The sequence below is a fragment of the Apteryx rowi genome, unplaced genomic scaffold (genome assembly GCF_003343035.1).
Source record: "Apteryx rowi isolate R43461 unplaced genomic scaffold, aptRow1 scaffold_173, whole genome shotgun sequence".
NCBI lineage: Eukaryota > Metazoa > Chordata > Aves > Apterygiformes > Apterygidae > Apteryx > Apteryx rowi.
The window spans coordinates 1,012,911-1,033,669 of NW_020448008.1; the positions used below are offsets into that span (position 1 = coordinate 1,012,911).

Here is a 20,759-nt window from a genome sequence, read left to right on the forward strand (position 1 = left end):
GGGGGGTGCGCGGGCTGCCGGTGCCCGGCCGCGGCGCCTGCTCGGGCCGCGCGGGAGCCTGTCGCGGGCAGGTGGCGGCGGCAACCCCGGGTCTAACGCGGGGGCTCGCTGGGACGTTCATTTTGTCCGTTTGCTTATTTCTAAAGACGGGGAGAATAAAAACAACCCGGCCGTGGTCTTCTGAACACAGAGTGGAAGGTGCTGCACTGAGACCTTCTTAAATTTAAGTTTCTGTCCTGAAAGAACTTATGCTCATAAGTCCAGTGACTTCTGGAATAAGTGTCCATGCAGGATCCTAGTGTTACTGTCAGGGGGTTTTGTATCTATTTACACACACCCCCAATTTTTAAGGTATGCAGCCGTTTGTCTTGCATGTGTATTTGTGTGTGTATATGTGGGTGTGCTGGGGGGAAGTGCTGATTCATCTCTTCTAAACTTCTGAGAAGTGCTAGAGGTGGCATGCTGGTTTGTGCTGGTCCTTCTCCAGTGGTGGGTAGAACTGTGTTTCAGCTTAAAACAAAGAGCTCAAGTATATCTGTTGCTGCTTTTCTGTTTTCCGTAATATGGGATTGAAAGACCGTCAGAGATTTCATTCTGTTTGCTCCAGAAAGCCTCGAGAGACACTTCAAGTCATGGTGTATCATTGAGGCACTTATCTGTGTTGACGTCCGTTCTTTAGGTAGAACCACAAAAAATTGAGGGCTGGAAGGGACTTTGAGAATTCATTTTGTCCAAACTGCCTGAATCAAGGTAGGTTCAGCCAGAGTATGGAGGCAGATGTCCCATCAAGTGGACATCTAAAGAAGCATAGGTAAAAAAGGAAGGCATTCAAACCAAGTCCGGTTTTCCATTTCCTAACTTCTTTTAAACCATACAAAATGTTTACAGAGGGTAAGATTTTTCTCAGTGTGTAAGCAATAATATGGTACTAGAGTTGTACTCTCCTAAATTTCAGGAGAGAATTAAAACACCTATTTCATTCTTAGTTTAAAAAAAAAAAAGTGGGGGGATGAATGTTTAAGTTAAATGTGTTAGCAGTGCACAAATTTGGGATAATTAAAACCAGATTACCTTTAGTCTGACCTTGTGTTGATGCCCTGAGAACATGAAGAGCTCTAATTAGGGTAACTGTTTTTAACAAAGTTTTACTTTATCTGTGACCACAAAATCTAGAGTGCTTTATGTCCCATAGCAACAGCAGGCAGCTGCTTTGTTCTTCATTCAAGAATAAGAAGCTTAAAAGGCAAAAGGTTTATGGATACTCTGTTAAATTTCATATAACATTACACTCAAAACACTCCCCTTTTTAAGGTCATACTTAATCTTGAAACTCTGAGAAATAGCAAAAGCAGGAAAACAAAACAGTGAGAAGGAGAGCTCAGATGAAAGCTAAAGGAGGGGTATAAGCTGCCTGTACTCTGAAGCAGCTATATCAGAAAATTTCAGAAGACTTTCAAATGTAGATAAAGCCTTAGAATAGATGGTATGTGGGTCTGTCCGCCCTCAAAATAGTCAGTGTGCKGAGGTAAGGATGAGATGTTGGATGCTTCCATCTGCGCTTGTACCAGCTAAGAGGGTTGACGTGGGGATGGGAGTGTGTGAACAGGGAGAATGCTAGCAGTCCTTCCAGTTGCTCAGTTTTAAGTAATACCTACATCCTTGACATACAGAAGTCTGTCTCAGCTAATTGACTTGTTAACAACTTAGACTTGGTAAGGGCTGTTTTAAGTACAACTGATACAGYGCATTCATACTGACTGTGCTGACTGTACTTAAATGCTAGCCTGCATCCAAATCAGTGCTGTTCTCATCTGTATTGACTGGAATGCTTTTTTTGGTTACATAGCCCACATTTTTTTTGACGTATCTCCCAGAAGCAAATCTTAGAGCCTGTAAGGCTAATGATTACTGTTTCAGTAAACATTTCAAACTGCTTAAACAGGGCTTACATCACAGTTCCAGATACTTTTCCTGTTAGGATTTTGGAGAGAACTTCAGTGTCGACAAGCCTCAGCAGGCCTTTTGGAAAGCACGTTTAAAACTACTTTGTATCTTAACCTCACTAAATCTTGTATTAGAGATTATACATTTGATAGTAATTAATTTTGTTCCAGAGGTTGGTTTCAAGTACTTCTTTCCAGTTGATTGCTTCAAAGTTAGATAATTTAGGTTGGGGGTCCATCTGTAAGCTTTTGCTGTGCCTCTAGGGAACTTTACAGTGTCACTTTAGAGAGGGGGAGAGAGGCACTAATGTATTGGGGTAGGAGCGCTAGAGGAGGTGACAGGCATAAGAAGATGAAATAAAGAAAATTAAGAGATAAATGAAAGGAGGAAATGGAGACTCAGAAGATGCAATGTGACAGGTAGGAAAGACACAGCTGTAGAATGACCCAAGGGAAGAGGAAAGCTTAACACGTAAGAAATGTGTAAGTGAGTCTGAAATTAGTTAAAACTAGCTGCTGGATGTATTTGAAAGATTTCATTGGACAAAGTGTCTCTCTGCAGCTTTTCATATCCTATGTGGTGGTCTGTTTCTGTTAACAGTTTAAGAGAAACACATGGCTGTCAGTGCCTGGAAATTAAATTCACCATGCAGTGATATTCAACTGACTTCTACCTTCAGATACTCTAGGCATCTCTTTGTAATTTAACTTCTTAAAAGTGATCTCTTCTTAGCCTGTCTAGTAGACTTGCTTTCCCCCACTGTCAAGTTTGGTGGATATGTTTTCCTATTTGTTTATCGGGCTGCCATTTTTCATGCTTGCTATCTCATATGAACATAAGTATCTGTTTATCAGAAGCTCCTACTTTTTTTCCTGCTTTAAATTGCACCTTTAAGATAACTTCTGGGAAATGCTATAATCTGAGGCTGACTTAATCCATGCATGTGTTCTTTTCCTCTAACTCTCTCTGCTGCTTTTCCCCTCACTAGATAATGCAAAAATTAATAGCACTCCTATGATTGTAAATTTGTAGGGATGCAAGAAAGTGCTGGTAATTCACCTGTCATTCTGTTGCCAGGCAAATCTGAAGAAGCATGAGGCTAAAACAGTGGAATGAGGTGACCTTAGCAACAGTAGTGGAATATTACATTCTGAGTTAATGGAACTACATATCAAGTATATTTTAAAGCAGGCTAGTCCTGTTCTTAGCCTTTTTGTATCAAGTAGAATTTTGCAGGAGAAGGGATCTTAGGTCCAATTACTACTTGATATTTTCATTAATGACTAAGAAATTATTAAATTTAAAGGTGATGCAAGGCAGTAATCATTTTGGAGGACAGGATTTGAATTTAAAACTAATTAGAGAAATAACCTGGAGAAAAATTGGAGTGCAGTTTGGTAAGAACATGTGCAAACTACAGCACTCAAACAAAAATAGTCAGCTGTACAAATGCACTATGGAGACTAGGCAGTAGTCTTGTAGAAGATGCAAATCTTCAGCTAAATAAAAGTGTTTTTAATTATTATTACGTAAAGTTATAAACTTTTCTTTGGCTGCTGGGTATAGGACAAAGAAATGCTCTTAAATTGTAGCAAGGAAGATTTTAGGATGCAGTTTGATCTTAGGCCTGATGTGCTATAACTAGGATCTGCTCCCAGGAGGTGCAGCTTCCCCCCCTGCCTTCACCGGGGTGTTCATTTCCCCCCCCCCCCCCTTCATTTCCCTCTCCCTTGTGTGCAATGTGTCATACATGTGTATGGCTTAAAGTCATAAGCTGGTATGATGGAAGTGTCCCCAGAGGAGGAGGGACTGGGAGACTCCGTTTGTCAAGGGTTAACTCTCTGTCAGGTCAGCCTCTTGAACCTGCTCCTCCTCTGGCTGCATCAGCACTGGAGTCAATGCAAGGGAATAGCAGGAGCACATGGCAAGGGGGAGTGGGATTATGTGTAAAGTCAAACTGCACCCTTAGGCTAGATATTAGGATAATCTGCCTAATGGCAAGGATAAGGAAGCACTGAAATAGGCTGCCTAAGGAGGGTGTGAAATCTAGTCTAAACAGGATCTGCACATCTACTGAGAATAATTCAGACACACTTTTGCCCAAAGCCAGGATCAAATAAGTAACTTCTTGAAATACCTTCCGATCCCACTTTCTATAATTTCTGCAACTTCTTTAGTAGATATAAGCAATTAGATTTATCTTTAATGCTCTGATTTACAAGTGTTGCCCACTTGCAGTATTGGTTCTTCAGTGACTGGGCCGGAACATATGGGAGGCAAGGAAATTTAGCGGTCTTGGGCTTTGTGCACAGTAGGTAAGGCTGGTGGGCTTAGAAACTTCATAGTCCTGACTGGTATGATTTTTGGAGTGCTTCTGTCTGCACGCAAGAGCTCCAGAGTGGTTCATTAGCTGTGTAGATCCTGTTTAGACTAGATTTGCTTTCAGCAAGAGAATGTGCTGGTCCCATTTGAACCATTTTAGGGCTAACGAGGACAGTGCTGGATCACTTCAGGTAGACCACTGTTACTGTGAGGTAGACTCTCCTCTTCCAAAGTTAACTGTACTGGAGTTTACTGGCTACCTATTCAGATGATACAGCCCAGGAAACATTTTAGGGAAGAACTAGTTCAAAAGCAGGGCAAAACTGGAATGCTTTGGTTTAGGAACCGTGGCGACAGTGAACTGTTTGTGCTTAAATATATGCCATGCTAATTCAGCTGGGACCTGTTTAGTTATCTAAAATAGGCATATTCTACCTGTAATGTTTGTCTATGCTGCTTTAGAAGAAAAACAAACCTTTTTTTTTTGTCTCCATCCCCCACCCTTCTTTTTTTAAGATCTTGGGGTAAGCAGCATGCAAAAACTATTCTGAAGTAGACAAACGGTGAGGAAAACAGATTTCCTTTGTGTTGATAGGAACTAGGAGATCGTCAAGGGGAGACGCATAGCAGACCTCATAGCACAGCTATAAGCACCTTGTCTTCATGGTGCATCTGTTTCAGGACAGCTATCCGAGGATTTAAAAATGAAGCTTTCTTTTTATGTATGTTGTGTTATGCATGTTCTGAGTAGAATTCCTTATTCCTCCCTGGGTGTCTCACCAACGTTAGTCAGAAGGGCCTAAGAATTAACAACGTATTCCCAGTAACTTGGGGCAGAGGAAGAAGCATGTGCATTTATGTATTTTTATTTGTGTGTGCCTGTAAGAATTGGGATACCGTATTTCTCTATGTCAACAGTAATATGGAAAGGTGATAAAATTCCTGGCCTCTCTGACCACAAATATTTCTTTAGCCTGACTTCTCTTCCTGTGTGACTTTCACTTTGCAAGTTGAGGCAGGTGTGACCTGTAATGAACACTAAAGTACCTGACTAATTAAAGCTTTTGAATTATGATTCCTCTCTGAAAAGTAACTGTAGAATGGCATTGTGTGATTCCAAGCTGGGTAACACAAACTTTAATTTTTCAAATTGTCAGTCATGCAGACRGATATAAACAGAATTGGTGAGAAAAGATAAAATAGAATTGAAGCTTCTTCCACATCATTTTATAGGTGTCAAAGCTATTCCTTCTGGCACCTTTGCAATTCTGTTGTTCCAGGCAGCTTTCACAGTTTAAATTAGTTGGGATTTTCAGGAGCAACTCTAGCCTGGTACAGAGGAGGTTCTAATCTGCTGTTATTGTTTTTTGGCTTAGAAGTGCTAAAGGATCCAAACCCCCATAAAGCTGTCATTTTTTAATGTGTATACACACACGCRCACACACACACTACATTCTCATACCTTTTTTCATCAGGAAACTTTTACACTTTGTTCAAACATTATTAATGGTATCATAACTGAATAAAGCAGTGCTGGGGTATACTTGAAAGTGATTGCAGCTACCATTGTAAATTTGTAGGTAGGTTGTTGCATTTGAACTTTGTGTAATATAAATTTAAAAAAAAAATTGTTCTTGAAAACTGATCTTATGTTTTCTAGATACCTCTCACATCTTCACGTGACTTTCTTTGCAGAAGTCTGAAACACTTACTTGCACTCTTTAAAACTTTCCAAAAAATTATTTTCAGATTCTGTGACATCATGAGATCGAAAATTACAAATTCAAGACTTCTTGTGGGACTTCAGTTGGTAGAAAGTTCCCTTGTAAAGCCCTRGCAGCTAAGATATTTTCATGAAGGAGACCATACATCCAGGTTTCCCAGGTGTGTAGTAAAGGGATTGATGTTGGTACATGCCCTGTATCCTGTAGCTAGGTACAGTTGGTCCCTTTCAGGGGAGCACTGRATTTAGTGCACAGAGTTGTGATGCATTTATGCAGTAGGTCCAGTGCTTTTGGAAAGTGTTGAATGGCTCCTGCTTCACAGGTTACAGAATTGGTGTTTGTGCATATTAAGTGCACCATACTTTGAAAAAATATTAATTAATCTTTGTTCACTGATCAGCTGTACAGAACAAATGCTGTAGGCCCAGAGTTTCCAATAATTCTCAGACTTAGGATGTATAGCATGCATGCATGTTGTCCCTGACAAATTCTAGTTCACATCTACTGAGTGTAAAAGATCATATCTTCATGCTTTCTTTACTGTCTCCCTGCATACCTGTTCATCCAGCTGTGTGCCTACCTGCTCCCCTCCCTTATTCCAGCTTCTAAGGCTCGAATTTTGGTAATGGAGGTTGTGTTTTCTGACTTGCACCTCTCCTGGCTTCATTCGCATAAGACTTGCCTTTTCATGAGCATCTTTGCCTGTGACTTAACAGTTCTGTTCTCTTGTATGATAGCATAGAGGCTAGCAAAATGTTCTTTTCAGCTGCAGAAGTGGCAGAAGTGTTCTTTTCTGTCTGTGACTGGATACGTTGATGAAGATTTTTCTTACTGGTGGAACTGACCTTAATTCAGAAGTATTTCTGGAATAGCTGAATGGGAGGTAGAAGGGAACACACTTCCAACCCGATTAACATTGTCATGTTAATAAACTTTCCTGTCTCAGTGGGGCATGGGGTGGGGGGAGGGGAATAAAAGTGAGGCAAGAAAGAGGAGTTTAGAAGTTCTGAAAGACAAGTATGTGTAATACAGTAATACATTGATGGAGAAAGGACAGAATTGCATGTTTCCCGGAGGGAGGGGAGCATTTAAGCTCCTGAGCTGTGCAGCATGTGCCATTGCAAAGGCAAACAGTTCTCAGCCTGTTGTAGTGTTGGATATTCAGTAATGTACCCCCTTGTACCAAACTCTTATGGAGATCTAGGGGGCTGGGAGGAAAGATGCATTTGGATTTAGTAGGGATTGTCGTTTCTATCCTGGAGGCAGAGGAAACAGGTGCTCAGGTGCAGCAACTCTAGAAGAGATGATAGTGGCAATTTAACACTGCCAAAAACTTTTCTGCACAGCTTGCAGTTTCTGTATCTCCTACCATACTGTAGGTGCACTGAAGTGTGTAGCCAGGGAACCACAGTAGTGTTTGTTGGCTCTGGTGATCTTCATTGTTTCTGTCTATACCTGGACTAGGTGAGCAGTGGAAATGAATAGCAATTTGCTGTTGTAGTGAGACTCCTAGATAGCAATGGTTGTTACACTTCTCAGGTAGAAGGATATGTAGACTTAGTGCAGTGGTTTTGCAGATTGCTTTGCTGTGTAAACAGTTAACAACAGTATGCTATTATGTTTTGCTTTGAAATATCTCTTACAGAAATCCTGAAATACAAAAGGTGTAATCTGATAGAAGTAATGTTGGTGTTCACCTGCCTTAAACGTTACCTAAATTGTTTGCCATGTAGTGATAACTTTAAGACCTGTCTACTGGCAACTTCAGAAAGTAAACCACTTTAAGTATGACAATCACTTCCAGATTTTAGCATGACTAAAATGGTCATATATTTCCGTGTTCACCTTTTTCTATGTCCCCTTACTACTAGCTCATCTGAAATCGCTAGGGCACAAATACAAACTTTCTCTGTTTCTAGTTAGAAATTTTCATGTTTCTAACTAGAAAGGAATCTAAGCTCCCACTAGTTTAGTTATCCATAAATTACCTTAATTTTTTTCTGAACCTATCGTATTTGACTCTTGCTTCTGGTAGTTATCAAATGCATCATAAATCTTTTTATCATGTATTACCTGTTTGCTCTGTAAAGTACAAAATCAGAAGAAGGAACTACACTGTTAATTTCTTGGGGCACTGATAAACGTAACACACAGCTGTACTGTCTGTCAAAGTGATTGTCAAAATCTGTAAAGAGACTTAAAGGCTGAGAGACTGTTAACTTAAAAGATGTTTGACATAATTCAGTTTCATGGGAAAAATTCCTAATAGCATCATAGGATGTGAAGAGTTTTAAGAAATCTGATTAATCATGAATTCTATTTATGCATTTACCTCTTCTTGAAGTATAATGCAGACCAATTAATTTCAGTTTCCTTTTGTCTGTTTCATGCCTTTTTCCTGCTGGGTAGCAGCTCCGAAGGCACTGAGCTTATGCTTTTGATTGTGCAAAGAAGCAGTACATTTTTTTTAACTGAAATCAACATGTTTCTAGGGGCGCTTCTGATGCCATTCTCTTTTGTTTGTGATTAAAGACAGATACCAAAAATATTTTGAGTCTGACTTGAAAAAGCTTTGTTCAGATTTTTACAGACATCCAGAATTGATGTTGAGAGTGCTATTAAATACAATAGTATCTTGAATTCTTTTTCTTTCCTAATAAACTTATGTTTAATGCAATTAAAGCATGAACATTGGTTAACACTTCTTTTCTTTCTAAGAGTTTACCAGACAGAAAAGGAGACACTTGAATATATTTGTGGCTATATTGTGAATTTTGCACTGAGAATTACAAYTAGGCAAACAATTAGAAAAAGTATAGTAAGCTGTAAAGCAAGACAGATTTGAACTTCCTTGCCTCAGTTATCCTCTTTGTCAGGAGTTCACATCTTTCCTACCCTTTACAGGTCCAGAAGTGTGCCATTACTGTGCAGGCTGAAGTTTTATGAATGCTTCAATAAAATCTTTAATGGTTACATGTTAGTCCTGTAGCCAACCTATGTTATAAAGGCTTTGCAAAGACTGCTAGTGGAAATACAGCTGTCAGTGAGAAGGGAAAAAAATTACTGGTGTATTTAAACTGTGTTCATGAATAACATAATCAATGCTGGCAACTAGGAGTTGGTGTGGAAGCATTTTGCCGACATGCATATGTTAGTTTGGAATGTCTGGCTTCTACAACTTGCTACCTACCAGTAAAATCCCCAGTGTCCTGGTACTAGTTTGTCAGTATATATTGGCAGGACAGTAGCTTTTTATTCCAAACTTTTCCTGATGCTTTCTGTTTTCATTAATATTAATTAAATACTTGATTACATGGCACCTTAATGTAAATGCTCCTSTATGTATCCAAACCCTTGCAATGGTTAAAAGTTTTATGCTAATTAGGGTTTCAGCAAAGCCTTTTATGAATAGCTGCAGAATTAAATAACTTGTGTCTGTCATCAGTTTACACATGGCTCAGGCAGTAATGCAGGTTTCTTTCTTTTTTGTAGGAGGGGATGACCGCCGGGTCCTACTTTGGCATATGGAGGAAGCCATCCACTCAAGAGTCAAACCAGTTCAGCTGAAAGGGGAGCATCACTCTAACATCTTTTGCCTTGCTTTCAACAGTGGAAATACAAAAGTGTTTTCTGGAGGTAAGGAAGGTAGAGAGCCCTGATTTGAGGAGTCTGCATTATGAGTGCCTTAGAGTAGAAGCCATGAGTGAGATCCTCCCCCACATGAAAGATCTTTTCCAGATCCTTAGGGGATTATGGTAGTTGTCCTTAATCAACAGCTGAAGGTTGTCTGGTAACAGGGAATTCTTTGGCTGGACTTGATCTAGCACAACATTCTCGATTTGGTCATGCTTCTCCTTTTCCCAAATCCTAGTCTAAGGGCATTGTGTCTCAAGCTGTTATGAGAATCCTGGATCCAGATCTGTCCAGTCTTGTGCAATAGACTGTGAAAAGTCGTCTTTATCATTCCCTCTTAGCTGTGCCGAGAGCAGACCCTGCATCCTGTCTGGCACTCCAGGCTGGTATTTAAGAAACCCTACTGCTTGTAGCTAATTTTAACACACCCCTAGATTGGTAATGAAAGGCTATTGCCATCTGTTGGTGGGTCACTTTTTCTCAGATCTCATTTCAGTACTTGCCAGATAAGCATCTGCCTTTTAAAACTATTGGCACATTAGGCTGTAATTGGCCTTGCTATTCTTCATCATCTTTTTGGACATAAATAAACTTTCTGTTAAAAATTGGATTTCCACCTTAAAGCCAATGTAAGGAGAGACATGTGGTGGAAGCAGACATGTATTTGTTCTGGGGTGACAACCCTAGAACTTAGTTAAATTCATCTTTCCCCTCACTGCTTATTTTTGAAGCACTAAGGTGGGGAGGAGAAACTGAGTGAGAAGAGAAGGAAAAGGAGTGTCATTTAAATACTTACTCACTAAAGACTGTCCAAATGTAGTCAATGTACTTTTCTGCTGTACTTCACTTCTCTGTCTGACATGATTATGGAAGGGATAGGAATATGTATCCTTCATCAGCCTCTCCATTAACATATAGATAAGCTTATTTTAGGATATTTTTAGAATGCTTGGTCAGAGCCTTTTTTTATCTTTCTCCACTGAGATTTGTAAACTGTAAGTCAGTGCTATAAACTGATTCTGAGCACGTGAGTGGTGGAAACTTACCATTCTTTAATGCTGTGCTGAAACTAAATCATCTCAAAAAAAAAAAGTCAAGGTTTAAGATAGTGTCAAATCTGAAGGGCAAAGTGATCACAGAATCACAGAATCGCTGAGGTTGGAAGGGACCTCTGGAGATCATCTAGTCCAACTCCCCTGCTCAAGCAGGGTCACCTAGAGCACATTGCACAGGATTGCATCCAGGCGCGTTTTGAATATCTCCAGAGAAGGAGACTCCACCACCTCTCTGGGCAACCTGTTCCAGTGCTCTGTCACCCTCACAGTGAAAAAGTTTTTCCTCATGTTCAGATGGAAGTGTCTGTGTTTCAGTTTGTGCCCATTTCCTCGCGTCCTGTCGCTCGGCACCACTGAAAAGAGTCTGGYYCCATCCTCTYGACACCCTCCCTTCAGATACTTGTACACGTTGATAAGATCTCCTCTCAGCCTTCTCTTCTCCARGCTAAACAGGCCCAGCTCTCTCAGCCTTTCCTCATAAGAGAGATGYTCCAGTCCCCTAATCAWCTTTGTRGCCCTTCGCTGGACTTGCTCCAGTAGTGCCACATCCCTCTTGTACTGGGGAGCCCAGAACTGGACGCAGTACTCCAGATGKGGCCTCACCAGGGCTGAGTAGAGGGGGAGAATCACCTCCCTYGACCTGCTGGCAACACTCTTCCTGATGCACCCCAGGATACCATTGGCCTTCTTGGCCACAAGGGCACATTGCTGCCTCATGCTTAACTTGGTGTCCACCAGCACTCCCAGGTCCTTCTCTGCAGAGCTGCTTTCCAGCAGGTCAACCCCCAACCTGTACTGGTGCCTGGGGTTATTCCTCCCCAGGTGATGCGGATGTACTAAACATTGGGATGGAAAAAAACCCCAAACTGTAGAATATTGATGCCTGTCTCGATTCTTGGGGCTGGTTTTGGTGTTATGATAGAGACAGCAGTCCACACTGTTTTCAAATTAGTGTATCTGCATGAGGCCTGTAGTGATTCCAATGAAATTTTGGGCTGCAGTCTGTTTAGCTTCAGTTTGAATTTAGACAAATGCAACCTTACATGAATATTCAAGTGATGTACTGACAGATAACCTGTGCTGAGTCTTGCTGGAGCTTCTGTAATGGTTCTTTCCCAATTTCAACCCAACCTTCTGTCCATTGTGCCACGCTGTCAGAGTGTACTGTTGTCACAGGAAGGGCAGCAGAATGGTTTGTCTGTGCCTTGCCGCTATAGTTAACACTGCAGTTGATTTATATCATTGATTATGATGGATTTTTGCTATGATGCCAGATTAGATGAGCTGTGACAGCTGATGCACAGATAAACTGGCCATTCTCATCTTTTTCTCCTCCTCTTGTCCATATATACACACTGTGCCTCTGCCAGAAATTATTTCCAATGGAGGAGTTGGGAGCTCTTTCAGCTGCTCCACCAAGATTCCCAGAGCTTGTCTGGCAGGGCTGTGAGTCTGACTCTTGGATCCTTTGGAAAGAGTCATTTTGCTGCATGGCCTAGATCTACCATCTGTTTTATCTTCAGTTGTAAAATGGGGCTAACTGTATTTATTCATTCAACAATGTTTTCAGAGATCATTAGAAGGTCTGATAGAAGTGCAGATCCTAAGAACTGTTTTTCCCTATGAAATATTGAAGTTGGAGTTGAATTCAAAGCATGGAATTCAGAATAATTCAGTAAACTAGAAAAATAAGAGCATGGAAGCTAGTGCAAAGGGCACAGAATTTGGTTCATTCTGTAAAGAGAACTGCCCACAACTAATGACTTACAGATCTGAGGACCTTTCCCTAAAGCAGCTCTTGATAGCAGAGGAGAAAGGATTTTCAACTTCAGTRTGAATTGAATTGCATCCAAAAAACTTTAAAGCCTCTTGTGTGCATGTGAAGCATGCACCATATGTAGTCATTTCTAAAATGGAGGACAGGAATTGAGTGGACAGTGTTCTGAACATAATCTCTGGAGAAAAAACTGGCTCAAGGTACCAAAGAAGTTCCCATATCTGAGGAGTACTGTATGCCCTTCTCTATCCACCAGCACTGAGAATAGAGCAGCATTTCAAGTGAAATCTAAAAGATCCCCTCTTAGTAAACTGTGTGGACTTCTTTTTTTTTTTTTTCCTTTTGATCTTAGATATATGAAAAGCTGAAATAAATGTACAGGGAACTGAATTTGTTTATCTAGAGGCCTTCTGTGACAGATCTGGGGCTCAGGCCATCTAAACTATTTCATCCTCACAGGTATAACTGAAGGGAATGGCAGATGCTGGTTATCTTTTTGATCATTCATAACTGCAGTTATCAAAAGAAGAGAGATTATAAATGGGAGAACTGCGTGTACAATTCCAACTCAGTTATTCTCTATGAAGAGTGAAGTCTCTCTCTGTTAAATATTAAAGTAAAACACTGTAAGTGGGAACCCCACTAGGCTGAACAGTAGTGACATTTTCTTCAGGGATGAGTGCTTACCACAAGAAACAATTAGGGTGCCTCATCTTAAACCAAGCAGGTTGTGCTTAGATGTTGTCACCACATTCTCCTCCCACACACAAACCAGAGAAGCTGTGGATACTTCCCCCCCCCCTTTTTCTTTTTCCTATTTTGGAGCTTGCGATGTATGGGGAAAGCTGATCCCATGATGACTAGGGGCCTGAGGCCAGGCAACTAGAATGATTCTCCTGTTCATCTTCTAGGGAGGGTGGGGAGCAGGGGTCACTGGAGGAAAATTTTGTCCCTGGAAAAACTTGGCTACGTTTTTCATTGGTGAAATACATAGGCACTAGTGTAGTTTTACTAGRTATAAACCTTGCCTGTGGTGTATAATGGACAGTTTCCATTGCAATTAATGATCAAAGGACACTTATACATAAGTGGCTTGTTTACTGTACCATGGAAAAGATGAGCTACTGCAGTAGTCTGAGGCTGCACAGCACAATTTAACTAGGAGCCTGTGCAAAGAGCAAGTGGATGTAGAAAAATCTCACACACCATTAATCCAAGAGAAACTCCCTCATATTTCTTCTGTTGGGACAAACAAATAGAAATGTGTATGGGATAAACCAAAACTGAGTCCACTGAACACTTAAAACTCATAACAGAGGGAGCAAAACTTCATCTAAACTTCTACCTTTTGTTTACATTACAAGACCTTCACAACTTGGCATCTGAACTACAAAGACATGCTAATCATAAAGATACCTCTTTGGGACTTTTTTTTTTTTTTTCTCTGAATGAATGGAAGAAATGTAAATGTATGTCTTGATAAATATTTCTAAAGGGGAGATGCCAAATCTAGGTAAGTTAGTGTTTAGTGCAGAGACTGAAAAAATACTYTGTCGCTATAGCTGGAGACACACACGAGTCTATGGGATTGTTTTAAAACTGTGACCCTCTTAGTCTGCAAGCATGTGGTTGGTTGCCATTGTATTCAATGGATGCGATCAAAGAAGAGTGACATGGTTACTTGGTTTTTGTTAATGTAAAAGTAATTACACTGACTGTAACGTTCAAGCCTTCTCAATGGTTGTAAAACCCTGAACGCTGGTGGATTGACAGCATTTGAGCCCTAAGCCCAATGCATTCTGCCTAAAACCATCACAGCATCTCTTTTCACCCTCCGTTATTTTCTTAGGTAGCATTCTCTGAGCAGGAAGAAAGATGTATTCACATGAGAGTTAAAGGTGTTTTGCTCTAGCTTATTACTTTCTTCCCTTTCCTGCACATGTCCCAAAACTCAAGATCAAACTGAACAAAGAATCATCAGTAACATACTTGAGCAGAAATATTTGTTGAGTATTAGAAGACAGAATGATTTGGTGTATTTGATTAGGACTGGAAGTGTTATGTGGAGCCTTTCACATAGCTGGGTGGAGGGCTGATCACTTGGCAACCTAACTCATCTTCTCTCTGCTTCAGTTTCATCTTCAAGATAAAAAATGAAAAAATGATTATTGGTTTTTATTTTTTTCACTATAACATTTTTAACCACCAGAACATGATGTTAAGTGTTTATATTTCTCTTTATAGGCAATGATGAGCAAGTTATACTCCATGATGTTGAAAGGTAAATACACAGTTTGTCTTTCCACTGCTTCATCAGCTCCCTTAATGTTAAGTCACTGGAGGCAATTTTTTGTTTTAAATTAATGGCCTGGGAGAAGAGTAAAGTCTCAATTCCAAAACATGCCTTTTCTTAATCCAAATTCGTATCTGGGATGAAGTGTTCCCTCTCCTCCCCCCATTTTTAAGCAGTTGGGTTCTGCATCATTTTAAACTTGGGAAAGAGGGGAGAAGAGAATGATTATTAACTAACAGGTGCTCTCCTGATGGCAACGTAGATGTTCTGAGTAGATTCAGAGCCAGATTTTTACAGGTATTCTGGCACAAAGTTTTGTTTTGTTTTTCAAAACACTTGCCTAACTTGTATTTAGGTTAGCTAGTGCTTAGGCACCTACTTACCTTTTAAAGCTTTGACTGCAGCTGCTTGACTCTCCAAATTAATGTGAAATATATTTGTTTTCATGTTTACTTTTTACCAAAACTGTGAAGCCATTGTGAATTAGGCTTTGGTGTGGTACACTCAGGTTAGGTGGTTGGTTAAAATATAATTAATACAGTAGTGGTGATGTATTAGATTGGAATTCTCAAAATAACGTACCCTGTCTTTCGAGCTTTCTACTTATGAAGTAYGAATTTCATAAGCTAAAGTTCTGGTCTGCCCTCATAACTGCTACAGATTTCAGCAATAACGTTTTAAATAACTTGACTTTGAGAATATCAAATAAAAAGAAAAAAACAGGAAGAGATAAATGTAAGAACAGAGAAATATAAAATCTTATATCTTTTGTGTTGCCTGAATCCTGGTTAGCATAATTTGGAAATATTTCTTTCTTGGTTTGTTCAAAGCTTTTTGTGTTGAATTGATCTAAGTGTACATCTGCCTTTCATCATACATTATATCCCTTTTTATATAAATCTTAACCGAGGGTTGGGCAGAGGTAGCTTTGTTTTGCTCTTCAAACATGTTCTCAGGAATACTGTGTTTTGTCTACCTGTCTGTGGATGGATTTTTTTTTTTAATTAAATCTGGAAATATCAAAATTTTAGAAGATGTTGGTGTTTGTTATTTGTTCTGACTTTTCAAGCTTCTGCAAGAACCTTGTCCTTGACAACTTTCTATAGAAAATGCTTGTTCCTACTGTCTTGCTTAGATGTCTTAACAAGACTTTTTGATTTATATGTATTTCTTTAATGTGCTTTGGTTATCAGACTTTTTTTTGTTTAGGTACATTAGGTCCTGTTGTAATGCATATAGAATTCATGTGCCATTTGCATGATTTTCTGAAAGGAACCTAATTAATCTGACACATGGAGTTCTGATTGAATTCTCTAGAAAGTTACAYTGTCTTCTTGAAGGATAACAGCGAATACACTTGGTCTATCAACTGCTTTTTCACTTTCTTAAGCAGTAACAGAAAGGGTCATTTATTTGGCCTCTTTGTTAGTCCTCTATGAGGCAGAATTAAGAGTTTAGTCTTTAAGAACAGCAAATGCAGTATGGGCAAGGCACAGATCTTGCAGAGGATCTCTTTGGAGTTTCCACTAGTTACATCAACTGTATACAAAGGGTATTTCTTTAAGAAATAAGTGGGGGGGGTTGGGTTTTTTTGTTTGTTTGTTTGTTTTGCCAAAGAAATAGAACAAGCCCAGAATCTTTTGTCTTGGTATTTCAGCTTTTGGCCTCTCTTTTCATGCCACTACTTCAACATTCTTCCTTTTCAAGATGATCTAAAAGGTTGGGAAAAGAGTGGAGAATGGGGCTTTTACTTTTTTTTATCGCAATAGATGGCTGAAAGCTGGAGACTTGAGGGGACCTACTTTTATTTTGTTCCTTTTTGCTGCTTTTTTACATGGAAAAAATTACATCTGGCCTATCCTGGAGAACCAAGAAAACTTATCAAAAGAGCCAGCTGGAAGGTTGCTCTTTTGTGAGATTTGACTTAACTTTTTGGGTGGAAGAAAGCCTGTGTACTTTTGTCTTGATTTCCTTTTCAGATTAAGTAGTAAAAGCTTAGCGTCTGCAGGTCCCCAGATCCCATTTACCATTACCTCCTCCCAAGCTTAATCTGATAAAATATCATTTCCATAGCCTCTTGTGGATTCTAAAGTATGTGTTTTTTCTTGTGTGACTTTTGGTCTGAGGGGTTTTTTTGTTTTTTTTTGTTTTTTTTCCCCTCATAATATGTCTTGGTCACTGTATGTGTTTTTTAACTTCATGACAAGAGCCTTATGTCTAGTTGGAGTAGCATTAACCTTGTCACTAAGTATTGCCAAATAAATTAAAATGTAAATACTATTTGCCTTTTAAAACGACTGCTGTTAAAGCAGAGTAAAAGAAGAAAGAATGATACTGTGTGTCTGTCTTCCAGCACTGAGACCTTGGATGTGTTTGCCCATGAAGATGCAGTATATGGTCTTTCAGTGAGCCCAGTAAACGATAACATCTTTGCCAGTTCATCAGATGATGGCCGGGTTCTTATTTGGGACATCCGAGAGTCTTCCCACGGAGGTGAGAGCTGTAGATGGAAATGATCCTTGATTCAGGAAGAACTTGGGAGGGCGGGGAAGGCAAAAGCTATGTTTATCTGGGAAGACTGAGACAGGGAGCATTGGGGAATTATTATAATTCTTGTGGCTGGTAATAGCCRTCTCCTGGTCTTTATAGTCCACTGTTACTGTTTTAAATGACTTTATAAATTACCCATCTGTATGGCAGACTATCGTAGAACTTGGTATGAATAGGTTTTAACTTGAGTTAAAGAAGCAATGGAGAACATGTTCCTTCAATAAAAACATCTTGCTAATCTTGAAAACAGGACTGTGGCTTACATGTTTGTCTTGCAACACTATTTCTGTATATAGCCTGGGATAAAGAAAAAAATGGAAATTTACAAAACCATTATTTTGATTTGAAAAATTTTCTAAATCTATTTATATGCTTCCCTGGGACATTGAGAACAGTTCATGTGCATGACATTTTCCAGTTCTCTTGTAAACTGTGGAGTTAACATGACAGAATAAAATCACTTTATTGCCTGGAAAAAAAAAGTTCTTGTATTTGTATGGAAACTTAGAGCCCTAATGTGATAACACAAAATAAGCTGAATTACTACTTCATCTTTGTTTTCAAAAACTGAACTGAATACTGCAGCTTCTCAAAACCTTACCATCTGTGTTGCACTTCTTTTAAGGCTGAAGAATCTCAGTTTAGAACTGTACTTACATAAATTGGGAGAGGACTACTTCAGCAAATGAAATTGTGTGTATACCCCATTTTAAAGACCACAAACCTGAGAATTGAAACCTGAGTGATCTGTAGAATTACAGAGCCTGGTTCCTTTCCCTCAAAGCTAAAATAAAGTTGCATCTTTTTTGTAAGCTGATTGAATGCAATTGCCTGAATTTTTAGGCTCTACTGGTCTTAAGGGAARGTTGTTTATGGAGCTGAAATATTCTGATTTCCAGCTTACGTGTATTTATATGTATTTGAAAGCTGAATTAAGATGTACTTGTGTTGTAGCGGTCTTCTAGAGATATTAGTGTCATAAGGGCTTTGCTGATAATTCCCCATCCAGAATACTCTATCCTAGAGTAGGTTTCCTATTGATGCCCTCCTTACCCCAGGTATATTGCCCTCATAGGAATAAAATGAAATATAATAATATGGCATTTAGTTTACAGTACTGTCTGATTGTTCCTGTGAATTCTGTTCTCTTGTGCAATTGTGATACCCCTTATCTCTGTCTTATCTGGGAATTTTATAGAAGCACTCTGAAAAATCGTGCATATGCTTAGTATATGAATGTCACAGGTTTTAATAAAAATATCCACATTGTCTCTTCTCTAGAACAGTCTTGGAGAAACTCATCGGTAACTTCCCTCTCACTCAGAAGTCCCCCACCAGCACAGTGCACTGTTGTCCTCCCTTTAGCCACTTTCTTACCCACCATGCAACTCCCTTTGCYAATCCCCATTGCCTGCAGCTAAACGCAGTACTGTACCACCTGGGAAATTAGTCCTGATTAGAATTACCATATTTCCCCTGTATAAAAGGTCAGTTACTTTATCAAAGAAAGAGTTCAAGTTAGTCTGATGTGACTGTTTTACCTTTGGTAAGTCCAAGTCTCATTTCATCCCTGTTTTTGTATTTTCATAGTATCCAAGTGATTAGACAAGACACTGAATATAGCTTCCAAATTAAAAATGGCAAAATGCTCCTTTATTGCCTTCTCCTTAACGCTGCACCATAAAGATCTGCCTCTGTTAGGAGAACTACCTGTTGCTGWCAGTGGATGTCAACGATTGGTGGAACTGGACACTGTTTAAATGCATCTGTGTGGTTGAAACTGTTCAGTATCATGGGCTGATCTCCAGTCTGATCTAAGTTTCTGAAATTGTATGAAATGCGGATTGTCTTTCTTTGTTTGCAATTAAATCGTGTTAATTGTTGCTGCTGCTTTACTGTTGCTGAGACTTTGAATGAGAAGGCTGCACCAGTGAAAACAGTGAAGAAGGGCTGCCTTGGTTAATTTGAGGTTCTTTTGGGGTAGCTTCTTCACTTCTCTGAATTTCAAGTAAGGGGGTTTTGCATGCTTGTATAGGAGTCCTGAGTCAGAGTTTATATATAAGCCCTGCCAGTGTTGACTACAAAATATAATGCTTGTGACTGAGGTAATCCCCTTGTCTACATGGTATTGCCATGGGAATGGGCACTGTGTCTGCCAGTGCATAGGAGTGTTATTCCTGACTGGCCAACTCATTAAAATCTCACAAATAACCTCCTGGTTTAAAATAGAGTATTAAAAAAAGCTGAGAAAGTAATTCCAATCCCCTTCTGCTTCTTGTCTTCTGTTGCTGAGTGACTTGCATAGTGGTGTTATAAATTTTCTTCTAGTTTTCGTTAGAGATGGTGTTGAGCTCCTCCCTTGAGAAATAAACATTTTCATACTCCGGTGAATGAGAGCTGCAATTGTGAAATAAGCATAAAGAACAATAACAAAACTAAATCCCCTACTTTTCATTAATGTGACTTAGTGCCTCATTAGTTTGGATACTGTAATCTCTTTTTAATTGGACAGGCTGAAAGACAACTGATACCTTAGAAGAACACTGTGGTACCAGGTCAGGCTATTTCTAATGAAGGTGCAAAGGAAAACACCGGTAATTAGTGACAGTGACCTGACTAACTGAACGTGCACAAATTAAAACTGTTTATTTTAAAATAGCAAATTCAACTCCTTTATTTGGCAATCTGATGTTGTTTCAATTTCTCCACTCAGCTAATGCAAGCCAGTGCTTCTCAGTGAGGGCTGCCATTCTAATAGTACAGCATCCTATGTCCCAGCAGGGATCCAATTTGATGATGCAAATGTAAAAGGTCAGTTTTGCTGTTAAACTTTTTTTGGAACTGCTGGCAGATCAACACCAGTCTTTAAAGCTTTTGGGTGGCTGGCAGAACAAAAGTTTGCTCCTGTTCTTCCCTTTCCCTCTACCTTCTACAACATTTAATGGCACCTGGGAGATTCAGCTGTGGCCRGAGACTGCTAATTGAATGCTAAATAAGAAAGTTCCTGCCCTGAAAAGCTTGTAATAGAGCATAAGATGAGGACACAGGACAAGTAAGCGTTAATTCTGTCTCAGTTGCATGATCGGCAGTAGGTGCTGGGAATTTGGGAGGACTGTCTGTTCAGACGTATTTTGTATGCCTTAATGAGGGATATGAAGAAAGAAAATAAAGTATGTTTGTAGGTGTTTGTGAGGCTAAAGGTGCCTGCATGCAATGACTCGAATAGGGACAGTAACAAGGTCTCCCAAAGATGAGGGAGCAATACAGCGGTTGCATCAAAGCAACCAGTGAATGGAAAATGGCATCATCCCTGGCTCAAAAGAGACATTGATTCTGCTTTCTTAGTTGAGTGAAAGAATGGTAGTATGCTACAAAAGACACAGATAACAAAGAGAATTAGATTATGCCCAAAGCAGTAAAGCTAGCAGAAAGAGGCAGGATGACACAGTCATCTTTTTCCT

The 20,759-nt window shown here is 39.6% G+C and overlaps 1 protein-coding gene across 5 annotated transcripts in view; it reads left to right on the forward strand.

Moving 5' to 3' along the window:
* DCAF5 (DDB1 and CUL4 associated factor 5) overlaps positions 1-20,759 on the forward strand; it is a 77,901-nt gene that overhangs the window by 1,558 nt on the left and 55,584 nt on the right. For 2 of the 5 annotated variants that reach the window (XM_026060927.1, XM_026060931.1), the window contains 3 exons: positions 9,483-9,626; positions 14,700-14,736; positions 17,102-17,241. In XM_026060927.1, the coding sequence (XP_025916712.1) occupies positions 9,483-9,626; positions 14,700-14,736; positions 17,102-17,241 (321 nt within the window). Of the gene's footprint in view, positions 1-146; positions 352-426; positions 490-6,015; positions 6,151-9,482; positions 9,627-14,699; positions 14,737-17,101; positions 17,242-20,759 lie in introns of those variants that run through there. The other 3 variants (XM_026060929.1, XM_026060930.1, XM_026060932.1) reach the window with 3 other exon arrangements.